Source organism: Canis lupus, chromosome 11 (assembly GCF_048164855.1).
Source record: "Canis lupus baileyi chromosome 11, mCanLup2.hap1, whole genome shotgun sequence".
NCBI classification, from domain to species: Eukaryota; Metazoa; Chordata; class Mammalia; order Carnivora; family Canidae; genus Canis; species Canis lupus.
In genome coordinates, this window is record NC_132848.1 from 70165215 (window position 1) to 70181135 (window position 15921).

Below are 15921 nucleotides of genomic sequence, written 5' to 3' on the forward strand. Positions count from 1 at the left end.
ATCCCGGATTTAAGAATGTTTTGTACCTTTTCGCCACCTGGTTTCACACCACAGAATTCGCTTTTGATGGGCATGAGGTTGCACGGGGAATAGATCGCCTTCCTTCCCAGGATCCTCGTCTGTACCAAGGAAGGAGCAGAGATGCCAGCCCCCCACCCCCACCCCGTGCCCCAGGGTGTGGTCGAGGAGAGGTTCCTAGCACCTAGATGGCAGGGAAGTGGGTCCTTCCCTTCTTGCTAAGCAGCAGAGGGTTGAGCCAAGGATTCTAAATTCCATCTTGGAAACTCATTTCTCCATAGAAACCATTTTACAAAGAGTTTTGTAAACAATGGCCTTTCTGCAAAAGCCTATTTAAATTATAATGTAGCTGGGGGACGCACGGATGGCTGAGGGCTTGAGCGCCTGCCTTTGGCTCAGGGCGTGATCCCTGGGTCCTGGGATCGAGTCCCACATCGGGCTCCCTCTGCCTTTGTCGCTGCCTCTCTCTGTGTCTCTCATGAATAATAATGTCTCTCGTGAATAAATAAATAAAATCTTCCTAAAAAATTAAAGTATAATGTAGCTGAAACAGTGTATTTGCTATTAAAAACATGATGGTAGAAAAAACAATGCTCTTAAAAAGATACAGCTTAATGAATTAATGACTTTGGGGAAAATGTTTACCAATTCCTGGATGGAATTTTAACATTTTCAAGCATTAGTACTTTATTTTTTTTTTTAAGATTTTATTTATTCATGAGAGACACAGAGAGAGAGAGAGGCAGAGACACAGGCAGAGGGAGAAGCAGGCTCCCTGCACAGAGCCCGACGCAGGACTCGATCCCAGGTCTCCAGGATCACACCCTGGGCCGAATGCAGGCGCCAAACCGCTGAGCCACCCAGGGATCCCCGCATTAGTACTTTAAATTATGGATTGTGTGCAACTTCTCTAATTCTCCTAACAATGAATTTGTTCAAAATAAAATACTCTGTCATTTAGTTTCCAGATGAAACACAAATCAGAAATATTTTAAAATTTGGACAAGGTTCCCCAAACTATGTGATTAATTGGTTGTATAAGTTATTTTTATATTAGATATTAGGCCAAAAAGAAAAGGGGGAAAAAAAGTCTTCCTGAAATGTGTTCCTAAACCTCTTGAATCCACATCTAAATCTGTGTGTTGGAGGAATACTCCACCGTGCTTCTAGAGGCAGCCTGTTAACACTCTTTACGTAACGAGCAATTCTTTTCCTGTGCTGATAATTTTTCCATGTGAAAAGTACTTTACAATTGGATAGTTGTCTGCATAAAGATAAATGTTGAAACATGAGATAAAGGACAGAAATCAGAGAGCATAGACGCAATAGAAAGGACTAAAGACAGGACCAAAGGTAGCATCATGCTCTTAAGTGGTGGAAGGAGAAAGAAGTAACAGAAAAATAAATAAATAAACGTGGCTCAGGGCGGGATACCCAGCAAGGATGCCCAGGAAGCTGAAGGAGGGGAGGTCAAGATGCAAAGGATGGTCCCGCAGCGTGTCGAGAGACCCAAGACAAACGGAACAACTGGTATACACCTGGACATTTCCACCGAGATGTCCTAGATTATGTCTTGAAATAGTTTTTCTGAGTTGGAAGTCTCATTTGTCTCTTTGCTCTCTTGCACTTAAAAGTGAGTACCAAGCAAAGGCTGAGTGTTTCAGATTTGATAGTATTCCCAGTATATACATTTACTAAGAGTATTTACCATAAAGCACTAACCTGAACAGTATTTACCCAAGCATAACAAAAAATAGGATTTAACTATGAAACGGTCGTATTACGACACTAGAGAAGACCTATTTTTCGTACTTGTTAACGCATTTATATCCTTACACACTCACAAATACCTCCAGGTGCTCCACACACGAGATAGCAAAGAAGTCCAGAGCGAGACCCTAGTTTTAGTCTCACCTCTGGCTCCAGCCCATTTCTGTATGAATTTTGGGTAGTTCGTTTTAAGTCTATGTCTGCTCTGTCTAATATGGTAGCCACCAGCCACTTGTGGCTGTTTAAATTTAAACTAATTAAAAGTGAATAAAATTTGAATTCAGTTCTTCTCTCTTATTAAGCTACATTATAAATGCTGGGTAACTGCGTACCTAAGTTCTCTTGGATAACACTCATCTAAATCCTTTAACTGAAATTATTCATCACTGACCACAAACATAGTATTTGTTTATAATGAGGGTAGGCAAATTCTAAATGTAACAAACTAATTGAAACTATATTATGTGCCCTTAGCATTTCTGTGCCTCTGCATCTCTGTGTGTCTCTCATGAATAAGTAAATAAATAACATCTTTAATAAGTAAATAAAATACTTCATCTAGTTTTTTCAGCATCAAACAACATATTGCAACGAACAACACATTTTAATTTATAAAAATATTATTAGTGGCTCTATAGAATTAATAATTCATTTAGCTTTCACTAATGATTTTTTTCTTACTGTAATTTAACTTCCATATTTTACCCTCACCATTAATATAAATTTCAAGTAGCAATCAGTACACTGTAGAGAAATTCTAAAATGTAGAGAATGTAATAGGGGATAAAGTATTAATCCTGCCATCTTACAAAGATTTTTGAGAGATCTTTATTTTTTTTTTAAGATTTTATTTATTTATTCATGAGAGACACAGAGAGAGGCAGAGACACAGGCAGAGGGAGAAGCAGGCTCCTGCAGGGACCCCGGGGTCTCACCCTGGGCCGAAGGCAGACACTCAACCGCTGAGCCACCGAGGCGTCCCCTTAAGAGATCTTTAATAAATAAAGGATCAAGTTTCCAGTTTTATGGTCCATGTAAAAATAAGCATCCTTCCTCCTGGTCAGCACCTTGTGCATGCAACACATTGAATCTAGTTCTTTTGATTGTCGGGGTTTTTTTCTCAGGGGATTTTCACGGTAGACTGTGACTTCCAAAGGAATGGAAATGCACAAACTGGCAAAAGAAGATCGGTTTGGCCTACAGTAGCCATTCGTTAGTTTAACTCATCTGATATGGGAAAAGGGATGCGCTCAGAATCCAGCGAACCCCTAGAAAAGGAGAAATTCTACGGCTTCTAACCCACAGGTAGTGGGGATCCGCTGGCCTTAGACGGCAGGCCTCAGAGGCCCCCACTGACTTCTCTAGTGAATGACCAGGCGATGCAATGACCGCGCGTTGTCATTCAGTTGTGGTTGAACCCTAACTAGGCTGGGATGGCATTTTCTAGATGGGGAGAGAGTGGGGACCACTGCGGCTAAATATGAGGCATTAGTAACTGGTCGTTTACATCCCTTGTTTCCATTAGAGGCAACTACTCTGGATGTTCCCCTTTTGAACACCTTTTCTCTCCTTTTTTCCTGACTCTGAGAACTGGGTAATCTTTAGTGACATAAATGGAATAGCTTAATTCTAAGGGACTCTTGGGGGGAACCACTGGCTCATTAAGATGGTTATTACAGAAAATGTTTTAAATACAGAAAAGTACAAAGAAAGGAAAATCATCTGTAATAATACCACCAAGAGATAATCATTGCTTACATTTGGACGTATAGCCTATCCTTTTTACATGTATACACAGGAAAAAATTTATATATATTTCTATTTATATATATTATTTACATAATTGGAACCTACTGTTCTATAACATACTTTTTCACTTAATGGTTGGTGACGTTTCCCACCTCTGTAAATATTCTTCAAGAATATGATTTTTTGGGCAGCCCCGGTGGCTCAGTGATTTAGCGCCGCTGTCAGCCCAGGGCGTGATCCTGGAGACCCAGAATCGAGTCCCACGTCGGGCTCCCACCATGGAGCCTGCTTCTCCCTCTGCCTGTGTCTCTGCCCCCCCTCCATGTCTTTCATGAATAAATAAATAAAATCTTTTTAAAAAGAATATGATTTTTAATGTTTATATATTCATTATATAAACAATTATATATACATTAATAATATTAATGTATCCTATTATTTATTTAACAAATCTCCCATGACTTAATTTTGAATTGGGTTGTTTTCAGTTTTTTCCTATTACAGACAATAGTATATTAAACGTCTTTGCACATCTTTGTGCAAATCTCCAATTTTTTTAAAGATACATTCTTTGTAGTGAAATGATAGAAACAAAGAATATAAAAATGTTAAAGATTTCTAAAATAGGGACGCCTGGGTGGCTCAGTGGTTGAGCGTCTGTCTTTGGCTCAGGGTGTGATCCTGGAGTCCTGGGATCGAGTCCCGCATCGGGCTCCGTGCAGGGAGCCTGCTTCTCCTCTCTCTGCCTGTGTCTCTGCCTCTCTCTCTCTGTGTGTCTCATGAATAAATAAATAAAATCTTTTAAAAAAATTTAAAAAAAAGATTTCTAAAATATATATATTGTCAGATTACTCTCAAGGAAGTTTGTACCATTGTAGACTCCCACTGGCATTGCACATTTCCCAACAACCATCTAAATTACGCATTGACATTTCTTTTAAATGTAGATTTTTTTTAAAACACTGGCACCTCATTTTAATTTGCACTCCTTGATTTACTGGTAATATTGCATGTTTTTCTTAAGTTTTGACCTTTTACCTATGTCCCTGTGACTTACTTGCTCATTGCCCACTTTGGGGAGGAGGATTTTTTTTTTTTAGTGTTTTTTTGTAACAACCCCTTGTAGTTGATGGATATGATCCCCTTATCATGTGTTATATGATTTCCCCCAAGCCTCTAGTTTGACTTTTGATTCTGCTTGTATTTCCAAAGTTATTTTCCTGTTCTGTATATGGAAGAAAATATAACATGTAAATGGCAACAAAATATTTTGTATCTTTACTATATAAATATCCTTCTAGGCAACTATAAACTATTTTTTCTTATTATTAATCTCTCCTTTGTCCTGAACATTGAGTGTGTGTGTGTGTGTGTGTATGTATTTTATATAAATATTTAGTGATTAGGTTTGAAGGTAAAATATCTAGAAAATAACCACCCACTTTTTCCCTATGAAGTATAAGTTAATTAAGCCTGACTTGACAGTGGCTATTTACTCTCCTTCCTATTGAATAGCTAATCCAATTCATTCAAAACTTCATTTGACCTTAAAAAGAAGCAAAACTGGGGCACCTGGGTGATTCAGCTGGTCGAGCATCCAACTCTTGGTTTCCCCTTGAGTCATGATCCGGGGTCATGAGAGGAGTGAGATGGAGCCCCTTGTTGGGCTCTGTACTCAGTGGAGAGTCTGCTTCCCCTCTATCTCTCCCTCTGCTCTCCCTGCCCCCATGCACTCTCTCCAGAATAAACAAACAAATCTTAAAAAAAAAAAAAAAAAGGGAAAAAGGAAACTGATCTGTCAATCATGTTCTTCACGAAGACACAAGTAACCTATGCAAATCCTGCAACGAGACCATATAATGAACTGCATATACAACAAAAAATTCTTCAGAGCTGAAGATCATATTTTCTGAAAATGTCATATGATCTAGGATCTACTCTTTTTTTTTTTAATTTTTATTTATTTATGATAGTCACAGAGAGAGAGAGAGGCAGAGACACAGGCAGAGGGAGAAGCAGGCTCCATGCACCGGGAGCCCGATGTGGGATTCGATCCCGGGTCTCCAGGATCGCGCCCTGGGCCAAAGGCAGGCGCCAAACAGCTGCGCCACCCAGGGATCCCCAAGATCTACTCTTATTTTGTTATAATTTTGCACCAATCGCACACATAGCTCATATAATATAGTTATAAAATGTTCTCTGTGATACACATTGCTTTAATTTTTTTCTCCATCAAAGTACCTACACTACCCACAAAATTTCACATCATATTCTTTCTCTCCATGGTATCCTAATTGATAGAAAATTAAACTAACCTATTATTTGTACATAAAGGTGATGATGGCATAGTTCTTCTAAGTCTATATTTTATGAGTATATTAAAACAATTTGTTTCAACAAAAGTCATAACTATTTTGAGTATTTAATCCTCATTCTGTTTTTCTGCTGGAATGAGTTCTTTCTTGTGCGATGTTCTAAATTCGCAATCTTTTAAAAAATTGACTGGTTATATCAGTTTTCCTTACAATGACTAAAATTATCATAGAAAATTTGTTTTTTTTTTCGGGACAAACTTGTCGGAATCAAATTTAAAACACTCACTAGCATATTCTCTATAATGCTATTCTTCCAAGAAATATAAGAGTAACCAAAAAAGGCATATTTTGAAGAAAAATACTTGTGGAAATAAGTATATACAGTACAATGTTGTAAGTTGTGAATATTCAGTAAATGAGCCATGACTGCCTATTCAAGACTATCTCACTAAAATTAATCAGTGTGCTTTTTAAAATAATTTGCTCTTCTGAAAAGAGTTTATAAACATGTAGGAGATATGCAAAATTTATAAAGCTGTAAATAGAACTTGCTAGTTCTGCATAATTGGCAAATTGCACTTGTGCTAAAATTCTCCAGGCCACAGCTGGAAATTGCAATGTAGATAATATTTTATGCATCTTATTAGAATGAGGAAGGTGATTGTATTTCTAGGAAAATATTTTACTTACAAATCGTGTATTTTGGACTAAGGATAAAATGTTTGGTAAATGTTTTCTTCAGTGAATTATACACGTTTTGCTCCTTAACCCTGGTTTTGAGAGGCCCCAAAACAAAGCGATCCTGGTATTTAAAGTGTGTGGGCTTAAGAGTAAGGATTTAAGAGTAAGAGGTTGAGAGATGAGGACAAGAGTCTCCAGTCACCTAGTGGTTGAGATCTGCATGCTCTTGTGACAGAGCAAACAGGCTTTGGATGTTTAGATAGTGGTGGGTGGAAGATTGAGGCACTATAAACACTGACTTTAAGAACTTTGAACCCCAGGAGAGCCCTCCCAGTACCAGCATTGGTGGAGAAGCTTGGAGGAGTCTGAGCTTGGCTGGTTAGCAGGTCGCAAAGAATCATAGGAATGGCTGGAAGAGCATGGGGAAGAGGATGCAGTTATAAAGACATATTTTTAAGCACTTTGAAATCGGTACCATATTTTTAATTCCTCTCAGTTAACTGAAAATCATTGTGTGGCTCTAAGAAGAGAGGGCAGTAAGTGCTGGGGCTGGAAGTAGAACTTAGGCCTGAGTGACTCCAAAGCTCAAGCTTTCCACCACTATGTCATACTGCCATTTGGTGCCTAACTGTGGGGCCTGTGGGTGCATGTGTGGGCATTACCCCTTATATTTTTAATTTTCTTTTTAAAATTAAAAAATGGGATGTTGACACTGTTTTGTAAAACTGTTTCCCTCACCAAGTATCATATTCATGTAAGACTTTAGGCTTCGGAGAACTCTGGTAACGATGGCTCCAGGTATGTAACCTCGAAGCTGATAACCGTATTTAAATAAAAACCAATTCCCTCCATAAGGAACAGTCCCAGAAGGCCACACCAAACCTACCACTGACTCGTGCCATTTATCTGACAGCCAGCCAGCCCCGAAGACGTGATGAGGGAAAAGACGATGGTTCAATTTTTTTGTCTTTGTAAGAACAGTCCAATTATGGAGACCTCCACGACCATAGACTCACCAACTTTTTCCCACTTGGAATTATTTGCACTAGTGTGTAGAAATAGCAGGAACATAATCTTCTCCACTGTGTCCTCAATTAATGTTTCTACTCATTAGGTAATAATAAGTAACAGTGAACTTTTAAAACACTACAACTTTGTTGTTACAGTAAATAAATGCGTTTCCAAGATACACAAGAAGCAGATACATGAAGTGAGAAAGTTAATTTTTAAACTACTTTTTAACAATACCAGTTATGTTCCACTATGGAGAAACATGTAGTCCTCCATGATAATGTTCTATTATCCTTTTTTTAAATTTTTTATTTATGATAGTCACAAAGAGAGAGGGAGAGAGAGAGAGAGAGGCAGAGACACAGGCAGAGGGAGAAGCAGGCTCCATGCAGGGAGCCCGACGTGGGACTTGATCCCGGGTCTCCAGGATCACGCCCTGGGCCAAAGGCAGGCGCCAAACCGCTGCGCCACCCAGGGATCCCCCCCTTTTTTTTAAGAATAGATTGAGAGACAGAAAGAGAGGGGGGAGGCTTGGGGAAGGAAGGAGGGTAGAGGCAGATTCCCCGCGGAGCAGGGAGGTGAGGGGGCCGTCTCAGGACCTGGAGATCATGACCTGAGCAGAAGGCAGACAGACGATCAACCAACAGAGCCACCCAGGCACCCCGATGTTTTATTATCCAATTTCCAAGTTGCAGTTCATGATTACATAAAGTCAGATCGTTGGTGTTACTAACATGGAGGCTGGCAAATCACATCCAGGTCCTTAAGATTTGTTCAGTGTTTTGCTCTATATATTCTCGGCCCTTTTCACGGGAGCAAACTAGTCTTTCCCTCTAACTCCTGTGCTATGTGAACAGAGAAATCACAACAAATTTTGGGGTCCCTGCCCCTTAGTAGGGTATAAACATTGTTACCATGAACTTGAATTAAAAATGGATTCTTAAAAAAATAAATAAATAAAATAAAAATAAAAATGGATTCTTGAAAAAAAGAATAAAAAAATAGAAAATGTGCCCCTCAAGCTCTCCATCCTTGTCTGGAATGCATTTTCTCATCTCTAGCATAAGGGATTTAGAATCGGTGAAGGCCAAGCACCATTTCTTTCAACTCTACAAATCTATGCTTCTATTGTTTCCAACAAACCTTATGAAACTTGCCAGAGCAAAACCAGGCAAGCTCCAACGGCAGGCAGTCTCTGAGAGGAGCACAGAGGCGCCTCTTGATTTCTTGGGTGCAGCAGCTAACTGGCTTCAGAATCTCACTTTAGTCGGCAGGCTACGGAACTGGGGCCGGCGGCGTTCAACCTGGATCATGTGGATCAAGGTCAGAGAAAATAGGACTTTCTTATTCAAAATTAGACAAGTGAAAATACAGTTTAAAAACAAAGCGAGAGGACACACTACGGTCAGAAAGCTCCCAGGACAACCTGGTTTTTTAAGGAAGAGGGGCAAGCATCATATAGAGAGATCATCCAAGGGGCGCCTGGGTGGCTCAGTAGGTTGAGCATCTGCCTTTGGCTCAGGTCATGGCCCAGGGTCCTGGGGTGGGGCTGGTGCTCCCTGCTCCGTGGGGAGCCTGCTTCTCCCTCTGCCTCTCCTTTTGCTGCCACCCCCCCACTTGTGCTTTCTCTTGTGCATGCACCCTCTCTCTCTCTCTCAAATAAATAAATAAATAAATAAATAAATAAATAAATAAATAAATTCTTTTTTAAAAAGAGAGAGAGAGAGATCATCAAGTATTCCTCTATCACAAATCACATAACACTCCTTGGACTAACAGCAAATCACCAGACACTATTCAAAGACGCCTTTTGCAATCTTTTTTTTTTTTTAAAGATTTTATTTATTTATTCCTGAGAGACACAGTGAGAAGCAGAGACACAGAGGGAGAAGCAGGCTCCCTGTGGGGAGCCCGATGTGGGAATTGATCTGGGACCTTGGGACCACGCCCTGAGCTGAAGGCAGTTGTTCAACTGCTGAGCCATCCAGGCATCTCTGCTTTTTGCAATCTTAAAACATCCTTATTTCTGCTCTGTTGCAGCTAATAAAATACTTTCAGGGGCTTTTTTTTTTTTTTTTTTAAGAAGGAAGTCCACTAGGAGCTTAGATGTTAGACGCTAATGTTCCAAGAGATTCTTTGGCATGGAAATCATTTATACTGCCCAGAATCGTAGAAGAATAAGTGATAAGTGGAAAAGAGAAAAAATTTTTTTTAATATTTAGGAAAAAAGAAAAAAGGTCTTCTAAAATAGCAAGCACAAAAAAAGAATTACTTAACATTCATAATCACTGAAGGTATTTAAAGGCTCTGTTGTGTGTCCTTCCTTAAGGCCGCATTTCTACTTTTTAAAAATTCCAGATACTTCATTTGTCCACGTGTTTATTTTTCCTGCATTAAACCATTATGTAACGAAAACACTTCCTGACAATTCCATAAGCAACACAAAGTGCCAGGAAATGCGTGGTACAACATGCCACAGTATCAGTCGGATTCAATCTGCACTGCAGAAACGAAATCAAATCCACCACATAACCGCTCCTCTGGAATCTAACTTCTCAGGGGTGGAATTAGGTGGGTTTCAATCCCAGGTAATCGATGAGGTCCAGTCACCAGAATGGCAAGCATCCGACTGGCCAGCAGCCCATATTGTCACTGGGGCCCGCCAGCGACCGACAGGGAGGTGAATCCCCCCTCCCGCCTGCGAGCCCGGCCTCCTCCTGAACTCCCCCACCGCGGATCTTCTGCAGGCAGAGCTCTCTTTGGAGCTGTGAGAGTTTCATGCGTGGGAAATGAGGAGAATCAAAGCTGCTTTATCCAAAAGCATATGATTGGAAGCCCAGGGGATGCTGGAAAGACCACATCCTAGTGGTCTCCCTGCGGGGAGCTCATCCAAGTGCGAGACCCTCACATCTTTGCATTTCTTGCACTTTGGGCATCGAAATTGCTGGCCTCCATCCTCTAGCACCGGGGTTTGTTTTCACATTGAGTTCCCTTGGATTTTTTTTTTTTTTTAACCTACTTTGACAAAAAAAGAGGGAGCCAAATAGGAAAAGAAGGCAGGGGCGGGGAAGGAATAAATCATTATGCAGCTCTCAACCCCCACAGGGAAACAGCAGTACAAGCCCACAGATCCCGAATTGTTAAGCGATGGGGCTGTTTGTTTACAAGTCACAGAATCGGTTATGTAACCAGAAGTTAAGGAAATCAAGGGAATGCTTGAAGGGGAGCAAAGACTGATACTTTTTGAATTAGTCAAGAGACTTTTCCCTGAAAAAGATTCATAGAGACTTTCTGTCTACTTATTTTTAGTTGCTTTATGAATTTAGCTATTGAGGGCTTTTTTTTTTTTTTTTTTGGTACCAGGAGTACAGTGTTTCTATGTGGATAATGACCACTCATTTTTATCATTAATTGTAGATACAGAAATACTTCCTCACCGTGGCAGTCAGTAAAGTACCCCCAAGCATTTGTAGGGGAAATTGGATTAGCTTTTTATCTGCTGATCTAAAATTCCTCCGTCTGATTTAGTAGGAGAATGTGTTACACGACAATAGATCAGTTCTAATTTCTCTCCACTCCTCACCCCATAACTTTCTTTTTAATTGGTTGGTTGCTTTGTTTTTGTTTTTTGGTTTTTTGTTTTTGTTTTTGTTTTTTTTTTTTGCTTGAGTTCTGGGACCACTTAATGTTTATAAAATGAAGATTTAAAAAAAAACATTGCAATGTAAATAAAAATATATTTTTTTTATCTGAAACTTTGTAAAAATTTCAACCCTAAAAAGTTAAAACATCAAAGTATTTAAGTACTTTGGTTATACGGGGCTCTAGTAAATGTAATAAATAATTTAAATTACTCTCATAAAAGCTCTTCAGACAGTTTTTATGATTTTTTAAATATCTGCATTTATATTTAATATTTTCTAAAAATGTGTTTTTTCCTGAAAACTGTTAGCCAGATTTCAGTGCCAAAAGAGAATATAATCTGATAAGACATTAAACTCAAACTACTGAAGTTTCGTCAAAATATGTTTACGGGACATTGTTTTCTTTCTCATTTAGTTAACTTGTTCTTCAAATTGGGTCAATTTAGTGTTATATGTTACTCCCTACGGAAAATCCTAGGGGAATTGTTGGAGAAGAATTATGTTTTTCACCAGGCAGACAAAAGCTGAATTCAGCCCCTTAGGGAGTCTTCTCAGGGTGTTTTCTGCTAATGGTGCCAGAGCCCCATGACCAGGAGGGAGCTGCACAGCTGAGACGTGGTACCCAGAGGGCTGCTCAGCTCTTGCACCTGTCATAATAGACACCGAGAATAGGGACTGAGTCCAAGTCAATCTTGCACGGTGTGTGCATTTTGTTTGTGTTTAATTTGAGTCTTGGCACAGAGCAGGATATTTGGTGGCCTATATCCTTCAACTAAGTTAGAGGTAGGGCTGAACAGACTCCCTGTCTAAAGATAAGAAGAGTGTAACCAAGTATAATAGAAGCTCTATGCCCATTGGTGATGTTCCCACAAACATGCATTTGCAGCTCAGGAGCATCACAGAGCCTCCAGAGTTGGGGGTTGGATGTTTACCAGCTTAGGACAATGATGTGGGTTTGAAAAGGTCTCTCTGTTGACACTCAGTGAATGTTAAACAGAGGAATATGAGTCCAAATGAAAGGATGAAGATGGATATCGACTCAAGATTCACTTCTCTCGGGACTCCTGGGTGGCTCAGCGATTGAGCATCTGCCTTTGGCCCAGGGCGTAATATCCTGGGGTCCTGGGATCGAGTCCCACATCAGGCTCCCCACAGGGAGCCTGCTTCTCCCTCTGCCTCTCTGTGTCTCTCATGAATAAATAAATAAAATCTTAAAAAAAAAAAAAAAAAAGGATTGACTTCTCTCAATTGCTATCCAAGGTTTTAGGTATTTCTGGACCTTAAGGCCATATCATTCCTCTAAAAGACAATGAAGATGATTTATGCAACTTGTGTGGAGGTAAATTGTATGAACACATTTTTATACATATTCATACTTGTACGGGTTATTAATCAGTGTTTACAGATAGTGGTAGTGTGCAGAGGCACCTATGATTTTTTACATTATCTCTATCTTGGGGCACCTGGGTGGCTCAGTCTGTTAAATGTCCGACTCTTGATTTCTGTTCAGGTAGTGATCTCAGGATCGTGGGGTTTAGCTCGGTGTGAGGCTCTGTGCTTTGCTCAGAGTCTGCTTGGGGTTCTTTCTCCCTCTCCCTCTGCCCCTGCCCCCGACCCCCGCTCATGATCGCTCTCTTTTCTTTCTCTAAATAATCAATCTTTAAATAAATAAATAAGAATTATCTTTATCGTGTCCTGTCTGCTGTTCAAAGGCACAGGAAAATATATCATTATCACTTAAAACAATGATATTATAATAATATTTTACCAAAGATACCTTAATTTACATAATGACCTTAACCTTTCAGAGCACTCTTAAGTATATGAGGTAATGTATAGATTGTTAGAGCTAATTCTTACTTGTATACATTTCTCTGAGATGTGAAATGGCATCACATCTTATGAGGTACAGATAGAATGGATCTTAGACATTTGTTTTATTTCGACAATATACTTCATTTCTGTGTGTATATTATGCTTCAATATAAAGTTTAAAGGGCTCTCCAAACATCACATGCCTTTTAACTTGGTATAAAAATCACTGAAACTAAGTGAACCTAAGTCAATTTTCAAGAAAGGATATAGGTAGCTACTGTGTCTTCAATGTAAATTTATAGACGTGTCTTTTTTAAAAGTGATTGTAAACTACCTATCCTTCAAAAATAACTGATGGTTTGATCTCTTCTGGGGATGAGACTCAAGTTTCCTTAGAATGGCTTAGTTTCCTCTCTAAGTCCAGAGGAAGGATAGGGATGGAAAGTATACGTGCACAGGGTATGGCAGCTCTCGGTATTTCCTGGAGATGGTCGTGGGAAGGAGTGGAAAGGGAATGGGCTGTGTGGTCCAATGTTGTGAGTTTGCATCCCTGCTCCGTTCCTTAAGCTCTCACCAAGCCTTCATTTCCTTATCTATAAAATGAGAGTTGCTTTGCAGAATCGGAGCTCAGTACTACGACTGCAGGCAGAAGGACGTCAATCAAATGACCTCTTGGGTTTCTGTTAAGTGCTAGAATTAAATAATTACAAAATAGATGAACTGATTCCCCTTGAGTAGCGAATAGTTCGAAAACACAACCAAAGATGGCAGGATAAGCTATTAAAATGGCTTTGTAGAACCTCCTTCCTTTGGCTTTTATCAGCTCTAAATGAAGGCTACTCTATTCATAGCCTAAAGCAATATTTTCACCTCAGGAAAATAATCGTTCCTAGGAAAGCCAAAGTGTTCCTATGCTTAATCCTACTGTTTGAAGTAAGAAGATTTGTTCCTCCCCCACCACCCTTTTTTTTGGCCTGAATTGAAAAACCAAGAACTGTTTTAAATACTTTAAGCAATGATCAAGAGCCATATAAATTCTAAGTTATGAATCACTTGAAGACCTTAATGTAGCACATTATAAATATTAATTAATTCTTACCAACACCTCTGCAGTAAAAGCATTATTATCCCTCCTCCCCTTTTTACCAGGCTGGAAGATGAAGTGTCCATGAGACAAAGCAGTTTTCCCTGGGGATGTGTGGGAAGAAGTTGCCAAGCCAGGAAAGGGAACCAAGGAGGTTGGAATTGGAGCCCTATGTGTTTACAGAGAAAAAAGAGACTCATTCCAGGGCACTTGGCTGGCTCCGTCTGTGGAGCCAACTCTTAATTTTGGGGTTGTGATTTCGAGCCCCACATTGGGTGTAGAGATGACTTAAAAAAAAAAAAAAGAAAAACCTTCAAAAAATAAAAAAGAGGAGGAAAAAAAAGAAGAGACTTGTTCCTCACATATGAAAACATTTCTACTTCTCTTTAGATCGATACAGTTGAGGGGAAGAGGTTGTCCGTCCTACTGAGATCTTCAAAAATATTAGCTCTTTGTTTCCAGGAACTGTGTTCACAAATTATTTGTTGATAATGCCAACACCTCAATCTTTTAGATCTGAACTTACCTGGGAAGCTTCACATTGTTCCTGGAAGTGGATTAAAAATGGAATTTAATAACACTGAAGACCAAAAGCAGAAAGGGAAAACGAAAGATTTTCCTCTTTTGCAGACAAGTTATTTACTTGTTTATTGTAGTTACTACTTTCACATTTTTGTCTCGACAACTGTAATTTGTAAGATGATCTAGAGATTATTTTGTGATTTCTTTCTCTGTCCCAATCCTTTGATGTATAGAAGGCACTCGATAAAGGTTTATTGTCTGAAATACAATTTCCCTTCCAATTATAGATTAACTGATGACTAGTATAGAATATTGTGTACTGGGTAACACAATTTATAAACAACTTCACTTACTACTCAAGCATTCAGTTAATATAGCACATTTGCTCCTTTCACTGAGTAATTTGTGACTAGAAGAATCCCAAGAATGAGACAGAATTAGCTGTGACTTCGACTCAGTTAGCTTTGGTAAATAAACACCTAGTGTTATTTCTTCTTCAAAAGCTAAACATTTGATAACAGCAGTATGATTTATGATTTAAAAAAAAAACAGAGATTGAATGTGTCAAGAGCTGGAATAACATACATTCATCCAAATTTTATTTTTCAAAAAAAACCACTTATCCCAGCCAAGAATAAATGCTAGAGGCTGCTTGACTTTCAGAATTAGAGAGTATGAAAAATGGAATCCACCATCACTGGGTAGTTTTTTTTTTTTCTGTAATAAACTGCAATATTGGTTTATATAGCATCCATATAACTCTTCTCTGTCATACTTTTGGAGTTGTGATGTTTAAAATAACACCTTGAAATTGTTGACTGTAATGTAGAAAAATAGAATTGAATTTAGTCTTATGAGATGGGTCTCAACTTCGAGGCACTGCAGTGTATTTATGAAAATGAGCCTTGCAAATGTTTTCCACTAGAATATTTATGGATATAGTAATTTAGTTAGTCATTCCCCAGAGTAGATTGTGACATGCCAGTAGCAGTGTCCAGTTGCAACTAGAGAAAGACATTAAAAAAAAACAAAAACACTTTAAAAACCTTAAGGAAAACCCCACTCCTGTCTCGTTTTGCTTTTTGTCATAGATTGGTACTAAGTTAAAAAGGTCCACACATTTGAGAAACTGTCTTCATGACTTTTTTTTTCTAACAGACTGCTTCCTTTCCTGTTTCTGGGTTAAAATAAGTAACTCCTGAGATTTTAATTTTAGTTTCTCATGCAAGACAAAACCAGTTGCTTTATATTATTATGTCCTGAGCCAGGAATTGAGGCCAACAGTCACGAAAAGACAATTACAAGTTGACTT

General features: G+C 39.0%; 1 protein-coding gene across 1 annotated transcript in view; it reads right to left on the reverse strand.

Moving 5' to 3' along the window:
- Window positions 1–166, reverse strand: part of PPP3R1 (protein phosphatase 3 regulatory subunit B, alpha) — a 65773-nt gene extending 65607 nt beyond the window's left edge. The window contains exon 1 of the mRNA XM_072768643.1: window positions 27–166. Within this exon, the coding sequence (XP_072624744.1) occupies window positions 27–74 (48 nt within the window). The 5' untranslated portion in view covers window positions 75–166. The remainder of the gene's footprint in view (window positions 1–26) is intronic.
- Between the last annotated feature and the right edge of the window lie 15755 nt (window positions 167–15921).